Source organism: Choristoneura fumiferana, chromosome 28 (genome assembly GCF_025370935.1).
Source record: "Choristoneura fumiferana chromosome 28, NRCan_CFum_1, whole genome shotgun sequence".
Taxonomy (NCBI): Eukaryota; Metazoa; Arthropoda; class Insecta; order Lepidoptera; family Tortricidae; genus Choristoneura; species Choristoneura fumiferana.
In genome coordinates, this window is record NC_133499.1 from 255,984 (window position 1) to 274,037 (window position 18,054).

The 18,054-nt window shown below is 44.3% G+C and overlaps 1 protein-coding gene across 1 annotated transcript in view; it reads right to left on the minus strand.

Annotated features, from left to right (window-relative positions):
- Sos (Son of sevenless guanine nucleotide exchange factor) overlaps positions 1-18,054 on the minus strand; it is a gene marked incomplete at its 3' end in the record, with an annotated part of 61,619 nt that overhangs the window by 16,977 nt on the left and 26,588 nt on the right. Inside the window, exons 12-24 of the mRNA XM_074109064.1 lie at positions 17,506-17,619; positions 16,625-16,766; positions 11,575-11,710; positions 10,486-10,666; positions 8,402-8,467; positions 7,187-7,292; positions 5,317-5,473; positions 3,914-4,084; positions 3,068-3,163; positions 2,469-2,651; positions 1,940-2,102; positions 1,494-1,621; positions 503-622 (exon numbers count right to left, since the gene is read on the minus strand). Of these exons, the coding sequence (XP_073965165.1) occupies positions 503-622; positions 1,494-1,621; positions 1,940-2,102; positions 2,469-2,651; positions 3,068-3,163; positions 3,914-4,084; positions 5,317-5,473; positions 7,187-7,292; positions 8,402-8,467; positions 10,486-10,666; positions 11,575-11,710; positions 16,625-16,766; positions 17,506-17,619 (1,763 nt within the window). The remainder of the gene's footprint in view (positions 1-502; positions 623-1,493; positions 1,622-1,939; positions 2,103-2,468; positions 2,652-3,067; positions 3,164-3,913; positions 4,085-5,316; positions 5,474-7,186; positions 7,293-8,401; positions 8,468-10,485; positions 10,667-11,574; positions 11,711-16,624; positions 16,767-17,505; positions 17,620-18,054) is intronic.

Here is an 18,054-nt window from a genome sequence, read left to right on the forward strand (position 1 = left end):
TGGCGAGCGTCATACACCGAAGTCGGCTTCATTTAGGTATTTCCTTCATGATTATTCTCTAGACATTGCTGCACCGAGGAACAAACAAACCACGGCCTTCATCATCATCATCCCAGCCTATATATGTCCCACTGCTGGGCACAGGCCTCCTCTCAGAACAAGCAAGAGGGTTAACCACGGCCTTGGTAACAGTCAACATTCGAAGGTTTAACACCAACCAAGGTTTGACGACCAGATGGCCTAGTGGTTAGAGAACCTGACTACGAAGCTTGAGGTCCCGGGTTCGATTCCCGTGTCGGGGCAGATATTTGTATGAAAAATACGAATGTTTGTTCTCGGGTCTTGGGTGTTTAATATGTATTTAAGTATGTATCTATATCTATATAATTATATTTATCCGTTGCTTAGTACCCATAACACAAGCTTTGATAAGCTTACTTTGGGACTAGGCCAATTGGTGTGTCGTCCCGTTTTTTTTTTTTTTTTTAACAAAGCTACTCACGAATTTGGGCATCTGCTTGACCGGAGGCCGCGGCTCTATCTCCAGACTCTTGGCGTACAGGTAGTTTGTTATCTCGTTCTCGTCCATGTTCGGAAAGGGATCCAGTTCCTCGAGAAACGCCTGCAAAGCACATTTATAAAATAAAAAGTTTTTGGTAAAAATTTCATTTGTAACATAAGCTTTTTTTACTTTTTGTTGACTGTACTTGCATTGTCACCCAAACTACATTTGCATACCAAATTTCAAGTCGATGCCATTAACCGTTGAAGAGTTCCGTCCTGCGGAGACGATCCTGGCCGGACTACCAGGACGTTACTACTAGATTATTGTATTGTCACGCGATTTACATTATTACAACGGGACAGATGAAACTAAACTAAAAAGATTGGTTTTTTGGAATCTTTTTGTATTTTTTATTTCAATTCCAAATTTTTACTTTTACGGTCATCCCGTAAAACCGAAATTGAAAATACAAACTGAAATATAGAAAAAGAAAAAAAAACAAAAAAATTCCAAAAAACCAATCTTAATTTGATTGCTTAGAAACGATATCTCTTGTCCGGGTGAGCGGTTAGTTCCAAAGGAATGCCGAAAAAGTTTGAGGGCTTACGGCATAGATGTCGCTAGCGTCGCTGCTTAAGTGACTAAGTAAGAAACACAAGCTGAGATATGAGGTGCATAGGGAAATTCGTGTCGGTACCGTTGACCATCAGTGGTGTAGCGGTATAGCACGCGGTACGGATTACCGAGGACCTGGGTTCGATTCCCAGTGATGGTCTTATTTTTCTGTTTTTTCTGTGCATCTATATTTCAGTTTGTATTTTCAATTTAAACTAAAAAGCTTGTAATAATTTTTCGTGATTTCATTTTAATAAACAATAATTTTACTTTTATTTTCATATGTGCCGTAGGCCGGCCACTGTTGGGCATACTTTTCTGCTAACTGTCCATAGTTTATAGTGGTACAGTCCTCCCGTCCAGCGCCACTCACCCTGGTGCGCGGCTCCACGGTGAGGCAGTACGGCTGGTTCTGGTACTGCTGTATCTCGCCGGTGATCTCGGCCACTTTCCGCCGCTTCGAGAAGTTGATCAGCTTGTTGTCCGAGTCGGGGAGGAAGTCTGCAACAAATAACAATCTTTAGCGCTTAAAAATTCGCAACTAACCTAACCCATCCGCCTGGTCGTTTACCGCCTATGGCCTTACGAAATCATTACGTGCTTTGAAGAGGGTAAAAAAGAGCTTCAGAGGTGTTTCAATATTGCAAACGGGTTGTCAGAAGGCCCCACAGAGGGTCATCAGGGGGCCTTTCAGTGGGTCAACTAGGGGCTTTAGTAGTGACCGAGCGTTCCTAATAAGGGTCGTTTGGGGGCCTTGTAGAGTTTTCAGGAGGAAGTAAAAGCGACTGAGCTACGGTAGAAAGAAGGTCACTGAATTACCTCTGTTGCCCTCTTCTATGTGCAGTATGTTGGTGAGGTACATCCCGAAGAAGGGCACGCAGGGGGGGTTGATGCTCCGCAGGCGCTCCTGGTAGCGCCGGAAGTGGTCCGAGTTCAGTTCGCGGAACTCCTCCAAATATCTCAACAGTCGGGGCGGGATCATCTGTGCACATACAAGTTGTAGTCAACTAGTGTTTACCTGCGACTTCGCACGCGTAGACCATGGATCCAGCAGTGGAATTGTTATTCCGGTATTTTGCTAAATTCCCATGGAAATTCCCAAGTTATATCGTTTTCTTCATTAAACTGAAACAATTGCTTCGCTCATCTGCGACCTTATGTAGCTATCATAAACTAGCGTAGGCCTTAAGCTCGTTTTTGGAGGCGCGTACAAAGAGGGGTCGTGTGAATGCCTCATGGAGGGTCATCAGGGGGCCTTCCGGTGGGTCAACAAGGGGCTTCCGAGCAGCCGTGCCCCCCTGGGGCATGCATTGAGGGTTGCTGCACTCGTCCCCCGGTGCCCCCGTACCTGCATGGTGGCCTTCAGCCGGTAGACGGAGGCGGAGCCGGCGGCGGCGGCCACGCACAGCACGCCGTTGAAGTTGTTCAGCTCCCGCAGCGCCACGCCGAGCTCCAGGAAGCGGCACATCACGCCGACCCGCTCCTCGAGGTTCGACGTCTCCACGATCCATTTCTCCATCCACCGTGTGAACTGTTGGAGTCAAGACAAATGTAAAGTCAGCTGCAGAGAAACGTGATCCCACCGCGGTACATACTATCGTAGGGGGGTCGCCTTTCTCTGCAGCTGTAAGGTGTACATGTAAGGTGGTAGACCATGAAAGTCCCTGCTGAGGGACGGGAAGATTGCATGCTCGTAAAATTCCGGCCGGCTGCAGAAAATATGATCTGTGACTTGTATTTACCGGCCGTATTTCGAAGCCGTTGCATTTCAAACATTCTATGTGCCTCTGTTACAGTATGTATGTTCAAACTAACTTTCTGCCAAGTCTCTTGCGGCGTATTCTTCTCGACAACGACGGTCTTGAAATATCAAACAAGGCTAGGCTTACACGAAAAAGACCCCCCTCCAGCCTACTTACAGTTTCTTTTTATCACTCTATAACTTACATTGGTTGTATGCTTGATGATTTTAAGCAGGTTTGGACTAGTCTTCTCCTTGTCTTTCTTGGTCCACACCGCTCCCACCAGCTCAGATGGTTTCACCTGTAACAATCGTTAGTTTAGTGACAGCTCGAAGCAAACATTAGGGGATCCTTTTGGGTCATCTGGGGGACAACCTAAACCTGCCATCGTACGTGGGGTGTTTTTTGAAACCTTCAAGCAGTCATTCGGTAATAGTAAGAGGAATCTTCTGGTGAGAATACGTTTAGAACGTTCAGGAGAATTATGGCAATATTAAGGAGACATAGGGGTCACCAGGGGAGATTTAGTGGTAGCTCAGGGGTCGTTAGGGGTACATTTTGGGAACAACACAGCTGGGACTCCCTAATTCAGTGTCATTTGCCTTGCGACTGTAACTTGAGACTGTAGCGGTTGGTATCTGTTGTGGTTGTCTATGTGACTGATGAGGTTGATCAGTTTGGAGACTTTCAAGGTCAAATTGCGAACATTAGAGGATAATTGAGGGACTTTAAGGGAGCACTCCGAGGACGTCAGGAGAAATTTAGGGGGCACTTGGAAGATATCAGGGGGACATTTTGAAGTCACTCGGAGGCTGTCAGGGGAACATTTTAGTGGTCACTTGGAGGCCGTCAAAGGGCCATTTAGGGATCACTTGGTGGACGTCCGGGGGTCGTGTAGAAGTCACTTGGTGTACATCAGGTTGTCATGTAAGGGTCACGTGGAGGCCGTCAGGGGGTCATGTAGGGGACACTAAGAGGTAGTCAGGGGGACATTTAGGCGTCACTTGGGGGACATTCAAAAAGTGTTTCGTGGAACATCAAGCGCTCTCACCTGTCTGTAGAGCTGGAACTCCCTCAGGGTGAGCTGGCGCGCCAGCTCCAAGGGGTGGAGCGCCAGCGGGTGCCAGTAGTGTCGGTCGGGGTCGGCCACGTGGCTGATGACGCGCGGCGGCGGACGCGAGAACACGTGCGACACGCCCGCGCCCTCAGACTCCGCTTGGCTCTGCCCATAAAAACGACAAGTTTAATTAACACCGCTCTACACATGACTAGCTTGGCTTGGCTAGACAGAGGGGGCAATGCGGAGCAGAGTTGCGAGACGCGGAGCTAGATGGTGGAGCGGAGCGAGAAAATAATGCAAAACGGAGTTGCAAACTGTTTTTAACCGACTTCAAAAAAGGAGGTTATCAATTCGGTTGTATTTTTTTTTCATTCTCGGTTTCCCGCTCCCCCACACTTTGCTTCTTCAGCCATTCGCTGTCAGCAATGGAGTGTGTGAAGTTCCCGATCCGCATTGGACCCGCGTGGGAACTACAGCGCAAGCCCTCGCATTCTGAGAGCCCAGCAGTGGGGCGTATGCCTCAATGCCGGTAAACATGAGCTATAACTTCTCGACATTGTCCTAACCTTATTACAAGATTTTATTTAGTTTCACCTGTCCCGTTGTCTGTCTGTCTAAGGCAGTTGTCTCACCGCCAGCGAGGAAACGAAAATCGTAGTCATTTCGTAGCCAACTATCGACTATTTTCTCGTTCAAGAAGCGAACAAAAGATATAATATCCTGTGTGAGTAACAGAGACACATATATTAATAGTTGATCGCTGGCTGTTCACACTGTCGGCGAGAACTCGCTCTTACATCTTTTGTCGCAGCGACAAGAGCTATAAACCTCGCTGAGCTATAGATACTCGCTCAACGAGCGAGTCGAGTGGAGCGAGTAATCGCCCGTCTCACTCGAACAATCGCTTACAGCCAGCGACAAAACTACACTCTCTTCTCGCTGCTCACCCACTCGTTTCTAGTTACTCGCTCTACTCGCTTCTCGCTCATCGTCGGCGGTGGGACAAGTGCCTATAATTAAATCTTGCAAGTTAAATTTGACCAACTTCCTTGACTTGTATACTTATGTAAATCGCGTGACAATACAATAATCTGGTAGTGACATTCTGGTGTTCCAGCCGGTATAGCATCGACTTGAAATTTGGTACCTATGCAAATATAGATTGGGTGACAATGCAAGTACAGTCAACAAAAAGTACAGTCAGCAAAAAAAGCTTGTATTAAAAATGACATTTTTATGGTTAGGTTATTTGTAGTAAATTTTATTTTAGTCGTAAATCAACTCTATGTATTTAGTTTGTACGATTGAAATATCGTATGCTGGACCCTGGCAAACACAAACTCAAAACCTCTCAATAAATATTTGAATTTGAACCCTCTGGTCACAGTCCTCACCTTCCGCTGCACAGTCTTGAGCACGCTCTGCACCCATTTCCTCATGGGCCGTCCGTCCACTGACTCCAGGAAGCTCTTCAGCCGCGCCAGCAGTAAAGGCTCGCGCTCGAAGTCATAGAAGTGCTGGTCGACCCAGTGGCGGAGGACGTTTATCACCCTGGTGGTGGAGAATCAAGTTCAGAACTGGACAAATATGAGGTATACTCGACTTACGATAATGTCGTCTACGTATACGATACAATACACACTAATTAAGTAAAACTAAAAATTTTGTATTCCATTCTGTTACCTTTCCCATGTACACTTGTATGTTAAAATCGATAGTACTCCTGATTCCGAGTAGATATACCATAAAAATTTCATAATCCCAGACAAAAAGTTTGGGTACAACTTTAAAGAGAATGGCCCAGCTGTGTATGTCAATCATTTCAACTCTCGTGGCACTCAGTGGCGATCCTTACATAGAAGCCCAAAAGCCGGGCTTGCCTTATAAACCGAACAACGTCCAAACATGGCCTACCAACCCCTACAAGCTATATTTAATACTATAAAACAGCAATAGATGGCACTACCATTAACATTTGTAAATTATAAAATGTGAAGAAGCCGAATTAAGTAGAAATATTGAGATTAAAATAAAGACTAGCATATTTTATAAACACAATTTCACATCTACCTTAATTCGACTCTTTAATTTGAAGATAAGAAACACATAATTGAGAATACTAAAGTAAAGGCTACATGTGGCTACATTTCAGCTATGAGGCTTTCGTAGTGTTTTGCAATCGTGACGCTAGATGGCGAATAACCGGAATGCGCTTGCTGGGCTTGCCCCGCGCTTGCACACATTCGTCGAAACTATTTGAGAGAAACATGCCATTCTCTTCTAACGATGTAAATAAGACAGAGACATCATGCGTATCTCTAGTCGTCTAGGCTCAGTTGGTAAGCTTGTTGGTCGTTGTCAGTGTACCGTATCCTTAGTGTCTCACTAGATGGCAATACGTATCGTGTTATTTGTGTTCTCACTGGTGCCATCTATTGGAAAATCGAAGGAAAGAAAAATAGCCAGTTGAATAGCCAGTATTAGGGTGATACCATTTGCTTGTACTAGGTGGTGTCTCTGTATATTATCTACTTTGTGGTCTAAACGAGAAAAAAAAGGAATAATTTAGCGCGCTTTATTTTACGTAAAATACTAAGAATTGCATAAGTAATCCGCGGCACGGCTAGTGGCGCTGATTGCGACCGGCGGCGGCGCGGCGAGTCTACGCGGCTATAGTGGCGTACATTGTAAATAGCATGACATCTCGCTCGCTCTCGTGGGCTTTTACGGGGCTTCCAAACGCTCTATTCATACTTAGGAAAACGTTAGTTTTGCAAATATCTTATGTATAGCTGCATATGTAGCAATTTTGAATCTGGCTTACGGTGTGAAGTTTTTTGCGTTTGGTTTAAAACGCGACGCGAGTGCGCGGGCGAGATGAATAACTTCTAACTAACTTCATGATTGTTTATTTCGAACCGTGGGCCGTAGCGTAGCGTTGTGATTTGATGCAATCATTTCAAAAAATAAATCAGTACTTAGGTATTCTGGTTCTAGTGCGGTGTAAAGTGCAGTGCCTGTGGGAGAGAATGAGTTCGGAAACGGACCAAATTGCCCCTTGTGTGGACTCCAAGTGTAAATAGCATGCCTTCAGTGCGCTTTGGTAAGCTTGTCCAAACTGAAGATTGAAGTTTACGGCAACAAGATGGATGTAGGTACATTAAATTATAAAAAAATACTAAAACATATCTCTCGGCTTGCCATAGTCTGATACCCTAGGCACGCCACTGGCACTGCCTATATTTTGGCTGATGAGGTCCCTACCTGAACTTGACGGGCTGCTGGAACTCCTTCCGGTACCGCTTCCAGTCCTCGCGAGCCGTGTTCTTGCTGAGTTTCTCCGCGTCGCTCGCCACGCTCTCTATGCTCTCTGTTGACCACAAATATGGTTTAAGACCCGCATATTGCTTCGATAGTCCTCGTCCTAAAGAGCGAGGGAAATCCGTCGCGTTTGTACAGTCAAGGTCAAGGTTATCTTAAACGCATTCACTGCCACCGACGCACATATGCGTTTTCGGAACTTCGCCCAGTGCCGCTGACAAAAATATTCAAACATTTTGAACGCACATTTGCGTCGGTGGCACCTGAGGAAGTCAGGTGGCAATGTGTTAAAGGTGGCTTGGTTGGGTCCTGAAGGCGCTACTTAAATTGAATTTAGCTTTGGCGAGCAGCCTTAGCTGTATTATTGTCCGGGTAGCAAAATGTCATGTCTGTAAAGCGATAGGCCATAGTAGACGGAATGACTTAGCTGTAAAACGACTTAATGTTTTAGTAGATAAATGGTCTGGTCTTGTAAATCTATTTAACGCATTAACTGCCACCGACGCACATATGCGTTTTCGGAACTTCGCCCAGTGCCGCTGTCAAAATTATTCAAACATTTTGAACGCACATGTGCGTCAGTAGTTCCTGTGGAAATCAGGTGGCAGTGAATGCGTTAATACAATCAAGACCATACACAATTGAGTCATTCTGGCTACTTGTACATTTCACGATAGACATTTTGCTAAGTCTTCCTGACACTTAGACAATTTTGTAATCATGGCATTAGATAAACAAGTCATTTAGCATACTTGGTCAGTGGGACGTTTTGAGTGCAAGTAAAGCCTTTAGGACCCAACGCTTAAAGGTGCCATGATACGGTGTAATGGGTGGAGAGATACCTTTACGTTTTAGTAACTTGTCATTGTATGCCTTCTGACAATTTCATACAATTAATTTATTTATGTGTATTTGACGTCTATCGTACGCAGGTCATTCTACTTAAAAATATAAATTTTCTTTTGGCAAAAAAAAATATGACATGTAACTAAATGCTACATAAAATTATGTTTTGAAAAGGGATTGATTGATGAAGTCAGTCAAAAGGTAGTCAAACTAAAAAAAATCGCCAGGCGCCGCAAACGCACATGTGCGTCGGACGATAATCACGAAGACGCCTATGTGCGTCGCCGGCATTGATCAAAATCACATCTTTACCCATGATATTGTCGAGCGAGCACGCGCTCGGGCTTATGTCCTTCTTCGGCGTTTTGATCCTTACGGCTGCTTGCGCAAACAACACAAGTATCAAGAATTAGATACTTGGACACACGTGGGACACAGTAAAGAAAGATATATACTACGGCCATTACAAACGTGTGAACTGAGTCATAAATCATTTTTCATCTCACTTGCTCGTAAACAGTGTCGTAACATGCAGGCTACCTTGGTTGCAACCCCCCAAATAAAACCCTCGACCTTAATGTGCTTGTCATGAAACCCGTGGTCGGTAAATGAGTCATTGCGTGTACTGATTTTCATGTCATGAAGTCCAAGGTCGGTCAATGAGTTTGTTACTGCATGGTGTGCTGCAGAGGTGCTGCCAAGAGCGCAGCCAGCGGTATCGGCAATTTTTAAAGAATATTGGTTTTTCTTTTACAAATATACAATTTTACTCGCAAATGTGATGAAAAACATTGTATGTCGCACGGGCGGTACTAGAATTACGAACATCGACTCATTAAAGCCCTCAGCTTTCGACTTCGGGCTTCTAATAGACTCGTTCGTAATTCCTTATTTACCGCCCTTAAGACACAATGTACTATTTCATGAACCAATAGAAACGCTTCAGTTCGGGAGCGAAGCGAGTTAACTCAAGTGCTAGTAATTTCACCGGCTGTCTTGCTCTCCACGCCGAAACACAACAGTGCAAGCACTGCTGCTTCACGGCAGGATTAGCAAGCAAGATGGTTGTAGCAATCCGGGCGGGCCTTGCACAAGGTCCTACCACCTGCAAATTCTGTGCCGCGATGCCGACGCTTCTGTAGAACATACGCCCATCGGCGTCAGCGGCATCACATGAGGGTCCAGCAAGACGCCGATGGGCGTCAACGGCACTGAATGGGTTAAATGAAGCGTTTCTATTGGTTCGTGAAAAACACATTCCACGCACATCTCTGGTGGAAATGGACACTGAAACTGTTGAAAAAAAAAACATTTGAGAAGAATGTCATCATCATCCCAGCGTATAGACGTCCTAAAGCTTGGCTCAGGTCTCCTAGACTTTCGGCATTAAGTTAGAGAACATAACCTAACCAACAAAAAGTTGGAAAACCCGCGACATTGTCACTTCAAAGTTCAATATCTCGTCGGCTGAATCGATTTTGATAAAACACGTCTACAAACTATCGCTAGAAGACCTGCTTTCAAATAAAAACAACCGCATTCAAATCGGTCCACCCGTTTAAGAGCTACGGTGCTGTGGCACACAGACACGCATAGCTGCCAAACTTATAACACCCCTCTTTTTGCGTCGGGATTTATAGTTATTTGTGTCACAAGGGAGCAAAATGGTGTATTTACTACATTGTAGAATCCTGTGAGCGTAATGAGGGGTTCAAGTGTTAGCGCCCAAGATGAAAATAATTTTGCTCCCGAGTGGCTCATACAACTTTTCACACCGAGCATTAAGAAACTTGATTTTTTTTTTTAAATATAATTAAAAATCAACCAGCATAGAAAATGGCGTGGCTTTACAATTATCAACTTCAAAAAATGGCATTTGCAATAAAACACTTAGAAAAGCCTTGAACAGAAAAGTTGCACTTTGCTCCCTCTCGTCAGGGAGGAAAAGTTACTTTTCTGAAGGAGAGGTGTGAAATAGTTATTTGTGTCACAAGGGAGCAAAATGGTGTATTTACGGCGAGGGTGTACATTGAATCCAGAATCCAGCGAAGGATTGTACAATAGAATCCTGAGCGTAGCGAGGATTCTAAAGTAGAATCCTGAGCGTAATGAGGGATTCAAGTGTTAACGCCCAAGATGAAAATAATTTTGCTCCCGAGTGGCTCATACAACTTTTCACACCGAGCATTAAGAAACTTGAAAAAGAAAAATCTAAATATTATTAAAGAACAACCAGCATAGAAAATGGCGTGGCTTTACAATTATCAACTTCAAAAAATGGCATTTGCAATAAAACACTTAGAAAAGCCTTGAACAGAAAAGTTGCACTTTGCTCCCTCTCGACAGGGAGGAAAAGTTACTTTTCTGAAGGAGAGGTGTGAAAAAAATATAGTCACCCGGCCGCTGCGTGTCATACACGTCGCCCGGCTCCGGTATGTTGAAGCGCTCTATCAGCAGCTCCAACAGTTCCGAGGGCGAGCAGAACGACCGGTAAGTGGTCAGGAACGTCCGCACGAGGTTCAGGTCGGCGTATATGTGGTACGTGAGACGCTCCACCAGCTTCAGCAAAGTGGCGCCCTAAGGGATATCAATACAATATAATTAGTGAACCGGCCAAGAGCGTGTCGGACACGCCCAGGATAGCTGCGTAGCCGTTACGAAAATATCACGCTTTGACATTTCCGTAACTTCTATAAGCAAATCATCTTAATCGAAAGTTGGCACGTTTTTTACAGCATGCTTTACATAGTTGTCGTGTAAGACAGTGGTATTAGACCACTTGCTACTTAGACCAGTTGCTTCATACACCACTTACTACTTAGATCAGTTACTACTTAAACCACTTGCTACTTAGACCAGTTGCTTCTTAGATCACTTGCTACTTACACCGGTCGCTTTTTAAACCATATTTTATGCTAGTTAGACCAGTTGCTTCTTAAACCATTTGCTACTTCACGCCGGTCGCTTTTAAGGCTATATATATGCTAAATAAAACAAATTGCTTTTTAGGCCAGCTGCTTTTTTAAACCACTAGCTACTTAGACCAGTTAATTCTTAAACCACTTGCTACTTGGATCAGTTGTTTCTCAAACCACTTGCTACTTAGACCAGTTAGTTCTTAAACCACTTGCTACTTAGACCAGTTGTTTCTTAGACCACTTGCTACTCAGACTAGTTGCTTCTTACACCACTTGCTACTTAAACCAGTTGCTTTTTAGCCCATTTGCTACTTAGACCAGTTACTTCTTAAACCACTTGCTACTTAGACCAGTTGCTTTTTAGCCCATATGCTAGTTAGACCAGTTGCTTCTTACAACACATGCTACTTAGACCAGTTGCATATTAAACCACTTGCTACTTAGATTAGTTGTTTCTTAAACCACTTGCTACTTAACCAGTTGCTTCTTAGAGCACTTGCTACTTGTTAGAGTGACAGCGACCCCAGTGAACTAGTAGTAGTGGCGGGTGGCGGGTGGCGGCAGTACCTTGATGAGCGGCGCGGGCGCGCTGCCCTGGCGCTCCTCCAGACGGATGTTGTCGGGGGAGTCCGGCACGGCGAACCGGTACAGCGAGGGCGGCGGCAGCTTCAGCGGGTGACGCTTCTCCAGGTCCAGCAGTATGCTGGAACGAGAGGGCACGTTACACTCCTTACTAATACTATAAGGCCGCGTTCCAATCAAACATGTGCTAGGATGTGATGCGAGGAATGTATAATTTTAAATAACCAATAGAAACGCTAAAAAATAAACTGATGAAATCATGGAATTAAAGAATCATAAATGGAGGATTTAAAAAAAAAAGAACAAACAACCGAATTGGTGACCTCTTAATTTTTAAAATGGCAAAATGGAACCCTTAAAGTTTTGCCATGTCTGTCTGTCTGTGTGTCCGCGGCTTTGCTCAGGGACTATCAATGCTAGAAAGCTGTAATTTTGCACGGATATATATGTAAACTATGCCGACAAAATGGTACAGTCAAGGGCAAAGATATCGACACGGCCAAAGTTACAAAAATATGTATACACGACTTTATGCACTTAACATTAAGGCTTGTATACATATTATTGCAACTTTGGCCGTGTCGATATCTTTGCCCTTGACTGAACAATAAAAAAAAAATGTATACCTCCCATAGACGTAAAGTGCGAGTTATTTTTTTTCTCATCCAACCCTATAATTTGGTGTATCGTTGTATAGGTCTTTAAAACCATTAGGGGTTTGCTAAGATGATTTTTCGATTCAGTGATTTGTTTGCGAAATATTCAACTTTAAGTGCAAATTTTTCATTAGAAATCGAATTTGAAGTGACAAAGTCGGGGGTTTTCCAACTTTTTGTTGGTTAGGTTATTAGTTATGAAAGCCTGTTAAAAATAAACAAATTGCAGTTAAAATTCGTTTAATAAAGCATTACATTTATCCAAAACACCTTAATGTCGCAACACAGGCACGTGGGTACAGAACTAAGGCGCTATATTAAATCCAAATAACTGACACACTCAGAATTGTACATTAACTTATGCTATAGCGGTGCGTGTAGAAAAAAATATTGAAAATGCATGGCTGCTTTAGTTGGATAGTATCATTAAAAAAAAAACTAGGAGAGCCCTTAAAAAGGTATAGATCACTTCGTCTAAAAAGCAGCTGGTCTAAGTAATCAAGTGGTCTAAGAAGCAACTGTTCTAAGTAGCAAGTTGTCTAAGAAGCAACTGTTCTAAGTAGCAAGTTGTCTAAGAAGCAAGTGGTCTGAGAAACAAGTGCTCTATCTAAGAAGCAACTGGTCATAATCAAAAAACATAGGTTAGGTTGGAGTTGCGTCAAGACTCACCCACGCGGAATAGGAGCTCCGTCGACATTCAGTCAAAAAGTTTAATTTTTAGGCCAGTTGCTACTTAGACCAGGTGCTTTTTAAACGAAATAATACTAACTCAAAATAACAGTTTTTTCAACGGCTCTCCTGTTTTTTTTTAAGTTGTGACAGTGTCCAACTAAAGCTGCGGCATATGAGCGGAGACCATAGTAGACTGACTGGAAAAACTTCCTTTGTGATACTGAAAACTTTCATACAAATTCAGTGGACAATGTTTTTCCTCATTTGTCGGAAAGTTCGTATTTAACCTGCTATCTAAATCAACTTCAGTAAGTTGTCGTGAGTAGATCATTTTGAGCGCCGCAATCGCTCATCCACTTCTGCTTCTGACTGTACATTCTAGTTCTTAAACTTGTGAGCCAACATATGATAAAAACATGTGCCACTGTTGTTCTTGACGAATGTCTGACGTCGGTCGATGTTCAAACTGTACAGTCAAGCTCTCATACTTCCGAGTAAAAATTTAACCAAAAATACCTGAACACATTTCTACGCCCTTGGTAACAAACATATATCAAACATTCGTCAGCAACAACAAAAAACGTATAAAAAAACATTTACAATCGTTCAATGCACGTGCACACAAGTTAACGCGACTCTGAGTGCGCCAGTTAAACGCCCTACCGACACTTAGGGGACCAGTTGACGCGCTGCCTCCGCCCAGGATTGGACGGGCAGTAACAAGGCTTGGGGCAGTTCGACTTGGGCCCTGGTTGCGTGCAAGAACTTCTCTTGCGAGAAAGACAGCTAGAGGTTCTAGACACAGACGCTTCTCTCATATTACACATGAGCTCGTTGATTTGCTTGGCTAGATGGTCCACTGTGCAGCACATCTCTTCGACGGTGCTAAACGGCATTGGCTCGGAGCCGCAAGAGCCACAACAAGATATCTTGGGGCTTGGCATTTTGCAGTTTAACTTGCGGATTTTGCAGCTGGACTTGGAAGGTTTAGGGCTGCATGGAGGTTGCGGCGAGCAGAAGTACTTGGGTGCTGGCCTGCATTTTGAAGGTTTCGGCGTTGTACAACAGCTGGGCGTCGGTGTGCACTTAACTGGTTTAGGTGGCTTGCACTTCGGTGGTTTCGGACACTTGGGGGGTTTAGGAGGTTTCGGGCACTTGGGCGGTTTGGGCGGTTTGCACTTTGGTGGTTTTGGACATTTGGGTGGTTTAGCCGGCTTGCAGAAGCTAGGGGAGGGTGTCGCTTTAGGGCAAGTGGGCACCGGCCTGCATATTTTCTTACTGCATTTGGATGCTGGTGTGCATATTAACTCGTAACTCGGTTTAGGACTGCATGGAGGAGGTTTCTGGCACTTGGGTACTTTTGTGCAGATCAATTCGTAGCTTGGCTTCGGGGTGCATTGCGGAGTCTTCTTGCATTTAGGTATTTTGTTGCATATGAGTTCGTAACTAGGTTTCGGGGTGCATTGAGGAGTCTTCTTGCATTTAACGACTTTTGCTTTGGTGCATATGAGCTCGTAGCTTGGTTTCGGGCTGCAGGGCGGCGTGGGCTTGCATTTAGGCACTTTTGTGCATATCAACTCATAGCTAGGCTTCGGGGAGCACTTGGGCGGCTTTTTGCATTTAGGCGCTTTGGTGCATATCAGCTCGTAACTCGGTTTAGGAGTGCAGGAAGGTGTAGGCTTGCATTTGGGGATCTTGGTGCATATTAGTTCATAGCTCGGCTGCGGCGTGCATTTTGGCGTTTTCTCTTTCTTGCACTTTGGTGGTGGTTTACAAATAACCTCGCAGCTCGGAGCCGGAGAGCACTTTTTGGGTTTTTCTTTCTTGCACTTCGGTGCTGGTATGCAAATAACCTCGCAGCTGGGTACTGGGGTGCACTTGGCTGGTTTACAAGGGGGTGGTTTGCACGGGGGTGGTTTGCAAGGTATCGGCTTGCAAGGTGTCGGCTTGCAAGGGGGTGGTTTGCAGACAGGTGGGGGGCTGCATACTGGCTTCACACATACTATAGGTCGGCAACACGGCACTTGTACTTCGCAGGAGTTGGCAGGGCAACCCTGTATGTTACACTGGAAGGATTTGTTGGCTGGACAGTCCTGACTTCCGCAGTTGGCCTGCATTTTCTTGCTCTTTTGCTTGCACTGTTTGGGTTGCGGGCAACAGTCCGGCCCCGTTCGGACGTCTCGGGTGTAACCCGTGCACACGCTTTTGCAAGGACATTTTGATTTGAAGCAAGGATTCTTTTTTGGCATGTTGCCCTGTCTCGCTCGGCCAGCGGCCCGGCTAGCGACTGGCGTGGTCCGACGCTTGCTGCATAGTTGGTTTTTACATTTTTTACGTTGTTTAGTTAAAGTTTTTGCTTAAGCCATCTTCTATGTCAGTTGACAAGATGTGACAGTGGCGGTTTTTCTTTTTATTTCTGACAGCTGTCTTCTTGGTTTTATGGAGTAGGCAGTGACATTATAAGTTTTAATTTTGTGGAAGAGGTTTTGACGTGTAGGTAAATAATTCTGATATTTATTATTTGTAGGCTAGAATTAGAAAAAGGATGGAAAGGGGAACTGAATATTGCCATACAAAATTGTTGCCCTATTTCAAGTATTTTACGTCAAAAATGTACCAGTTATGTAAAAACGAGCCGTTACGTCCGCGATGAATTCGATTTTCACTATCCCGCGGGAACTATGCTATTTGCCCCGGGACTCAAACTATCTGTATACCAAATTTCATCTAAATCGGGTCAGCTGCTTGCACGTGATGAAGTAACAAACAAATAAACAAACAGACTTACAACTGTGCATTTTCCGAGATAAAAAGTAGTCTATGTCACTCTCTGACCCATAAACTGTCTCTATGCCAAAAATCACGTCGATCCGTCGCTCCGTTACGGCGTGAAAGACGGACAAACACACAAACACACACACTTTCGCATTTATAATATTAGTATGGATTAGTATGGATAGTGAGATTGGTCAAAGTACGTCAGAACGGCTATTTTAAATTAAATAAACAATTTGATTTGATTTAATCTGTATAGTTTTCTGCGCAAAATGAAATTTCTAAGCGCTGGGTAGAGTGGGCATCGCTAGATATAATGTAACACTGGATAACTGAATGTGTGGGTTAGTCACAGTGGGCGGAGTGGGCTGAGAGTGTGGAGTAGTGAGAGAGGGCAGAGTGGGCATAGTGTTTGAATAGTTAGAGTGGGCGGAGTGGCCGTAGTGTGGAGTAGTTAGAGTGGGCTAACTGTGCGTAGTAGTAGGAGTAGATGAAATGGGCAGAGTGGGCGGAATGGGAAAATTTGGTGAAGTAGGCAGAGTGGGTAAAGTGTGTAGTAGTCAAAGTAAAGAGTGGGCAGAGTGGGCGGATTGAGCAGTGGGCCGAGTGGCCGTAGTGTAAAGTAGTTAAGAGTGGGCTAACTGTGCGTAGTAGTAGGAGTAGATGAAATGGGCAGAGTGGGCGGCATGGGAAAATTTGGTGAAGTAGGCAGAGTGGGTAGTGTGTTAGGACAAAGGTAAAGAGTGGGCAGAGTGGCGGATGGAGCAGTGGGCGGAGTCATCGTAGTGTAAAGTAGTAAAGAGTGGGCTAACTGCGCGTAGTAGTAGGAGTAGATGAAATGGGCAGAGTGGGCGGCATGGGAAAACTTGGTGAAGTAGGCAGAGTGGGTAGTGTGTTAGTACAAAGGTAAAGAGTGGGCAGAGTGGGCTCACCTGTCGAGCGTGCGGTCGAGCATGGGCTTGGTGTTGAGCATGACGAGGTCGCACATCCAGTTGCGCTTCTCCTGGCACGACGCGCACGCGAGCACCACGGGCGCGCCCACGCGTGGGCACAGCTCCAGGCAGTGCCGCGCCTCTGTGGCCAGAGAGGGCTGTTAGGGCTTACATTCAACGGGTTAGTTTCCAAAGAATTTAACTACGCGAACTATATCAATGAAATTTGGAGTACAGATGTCTTGTCGAAGCCGCTATTTAGTTTTGTAGCTAAATTACAAAAATAAATATTTATAGGGGGGGGGGGGCACTCCATACACGTAACAGAAATTGAATAAAAAAAATTATAACTCGCATCAACGTGTGACACATAGTTCGACAGCTCTTTTGAAAAGATATTAAGGTTTCTCAAAAACTTTTTTGATTAAGTGACGATTTCCCGAAATAATCGCTCCCAAAGTAGCAAAAATTGTGCCCCCCCTCTATCTTATAAACTGTTTGTCCAAATAATATGAAAAAAAAAATATGGAAAGGTAACGCTTAATAATTAAATACTTTCAACGAAAATTGGTTTCAACATGATCGGATATACCGTTTTTGAGTTATTGCCGTGTCTTTGTTTTGAAGAATAAAGATTATATCTATCTATCTATCTATCTATCTATCTATCTTGATGTTTTTCGTAATGGCTACGGAGCCCTATCTTGGGCGTGTCCGACACGTTCTTGGTCGGTTTTTTTAAAATATTACGTAATCACTAGTTTTAATTTTTAATAAACTTTTGTTTAATTTTAATTGTAAGTTTGTTTTTCCCTCGCACGATACATCGTAAGTCCGTATGACAGGTCGGCTGGGTTGGGCCTGTCCTGTCCCACTCTCACCGTCGTGGTCGGGTCGGTCGACGAGTTCCAGTTTCCGCACGTGCAGCTTCTCCTTGAGCTTGAGCTGCTGCACGCCCCCCGCGCCCCCCGCGCCCCCGCCGCTCGTCACGCCCACTGACGCAATCAATCACTTATTTATTAAGAGAGAATACATTTATTTGCTAAAAGTCGGCAAAGTAAAATAACCTGACCAATAAAAAGTTGAAAAACCCCCGACTTTGTCACTTCAAAGTTCATCACAAAAACGGCTGAACCGATTTTGATGAAACATCGCTAAAAAAACCTGCTTTCAAATAAAAAACCCGTTTGAGAGCTAAAGTGCCACAGACAGACAGCCAGACACACATAGCGGTCAAAGTTATAACACCCCTCTTGTTGCGTCGGGGGTTAAAAATAAGAAAACCTTACATAACCTTATACACTTACTAAATAGGAAAAGAAAAGAAACATTGTGCCCCAAAAGCAAAAAGGTTTCCAAAAATATTCTAACACAGGTTAGACCTAATGAGTTAAGAACATCAAAAACTTAAATTAACTTTAATGAAGAAG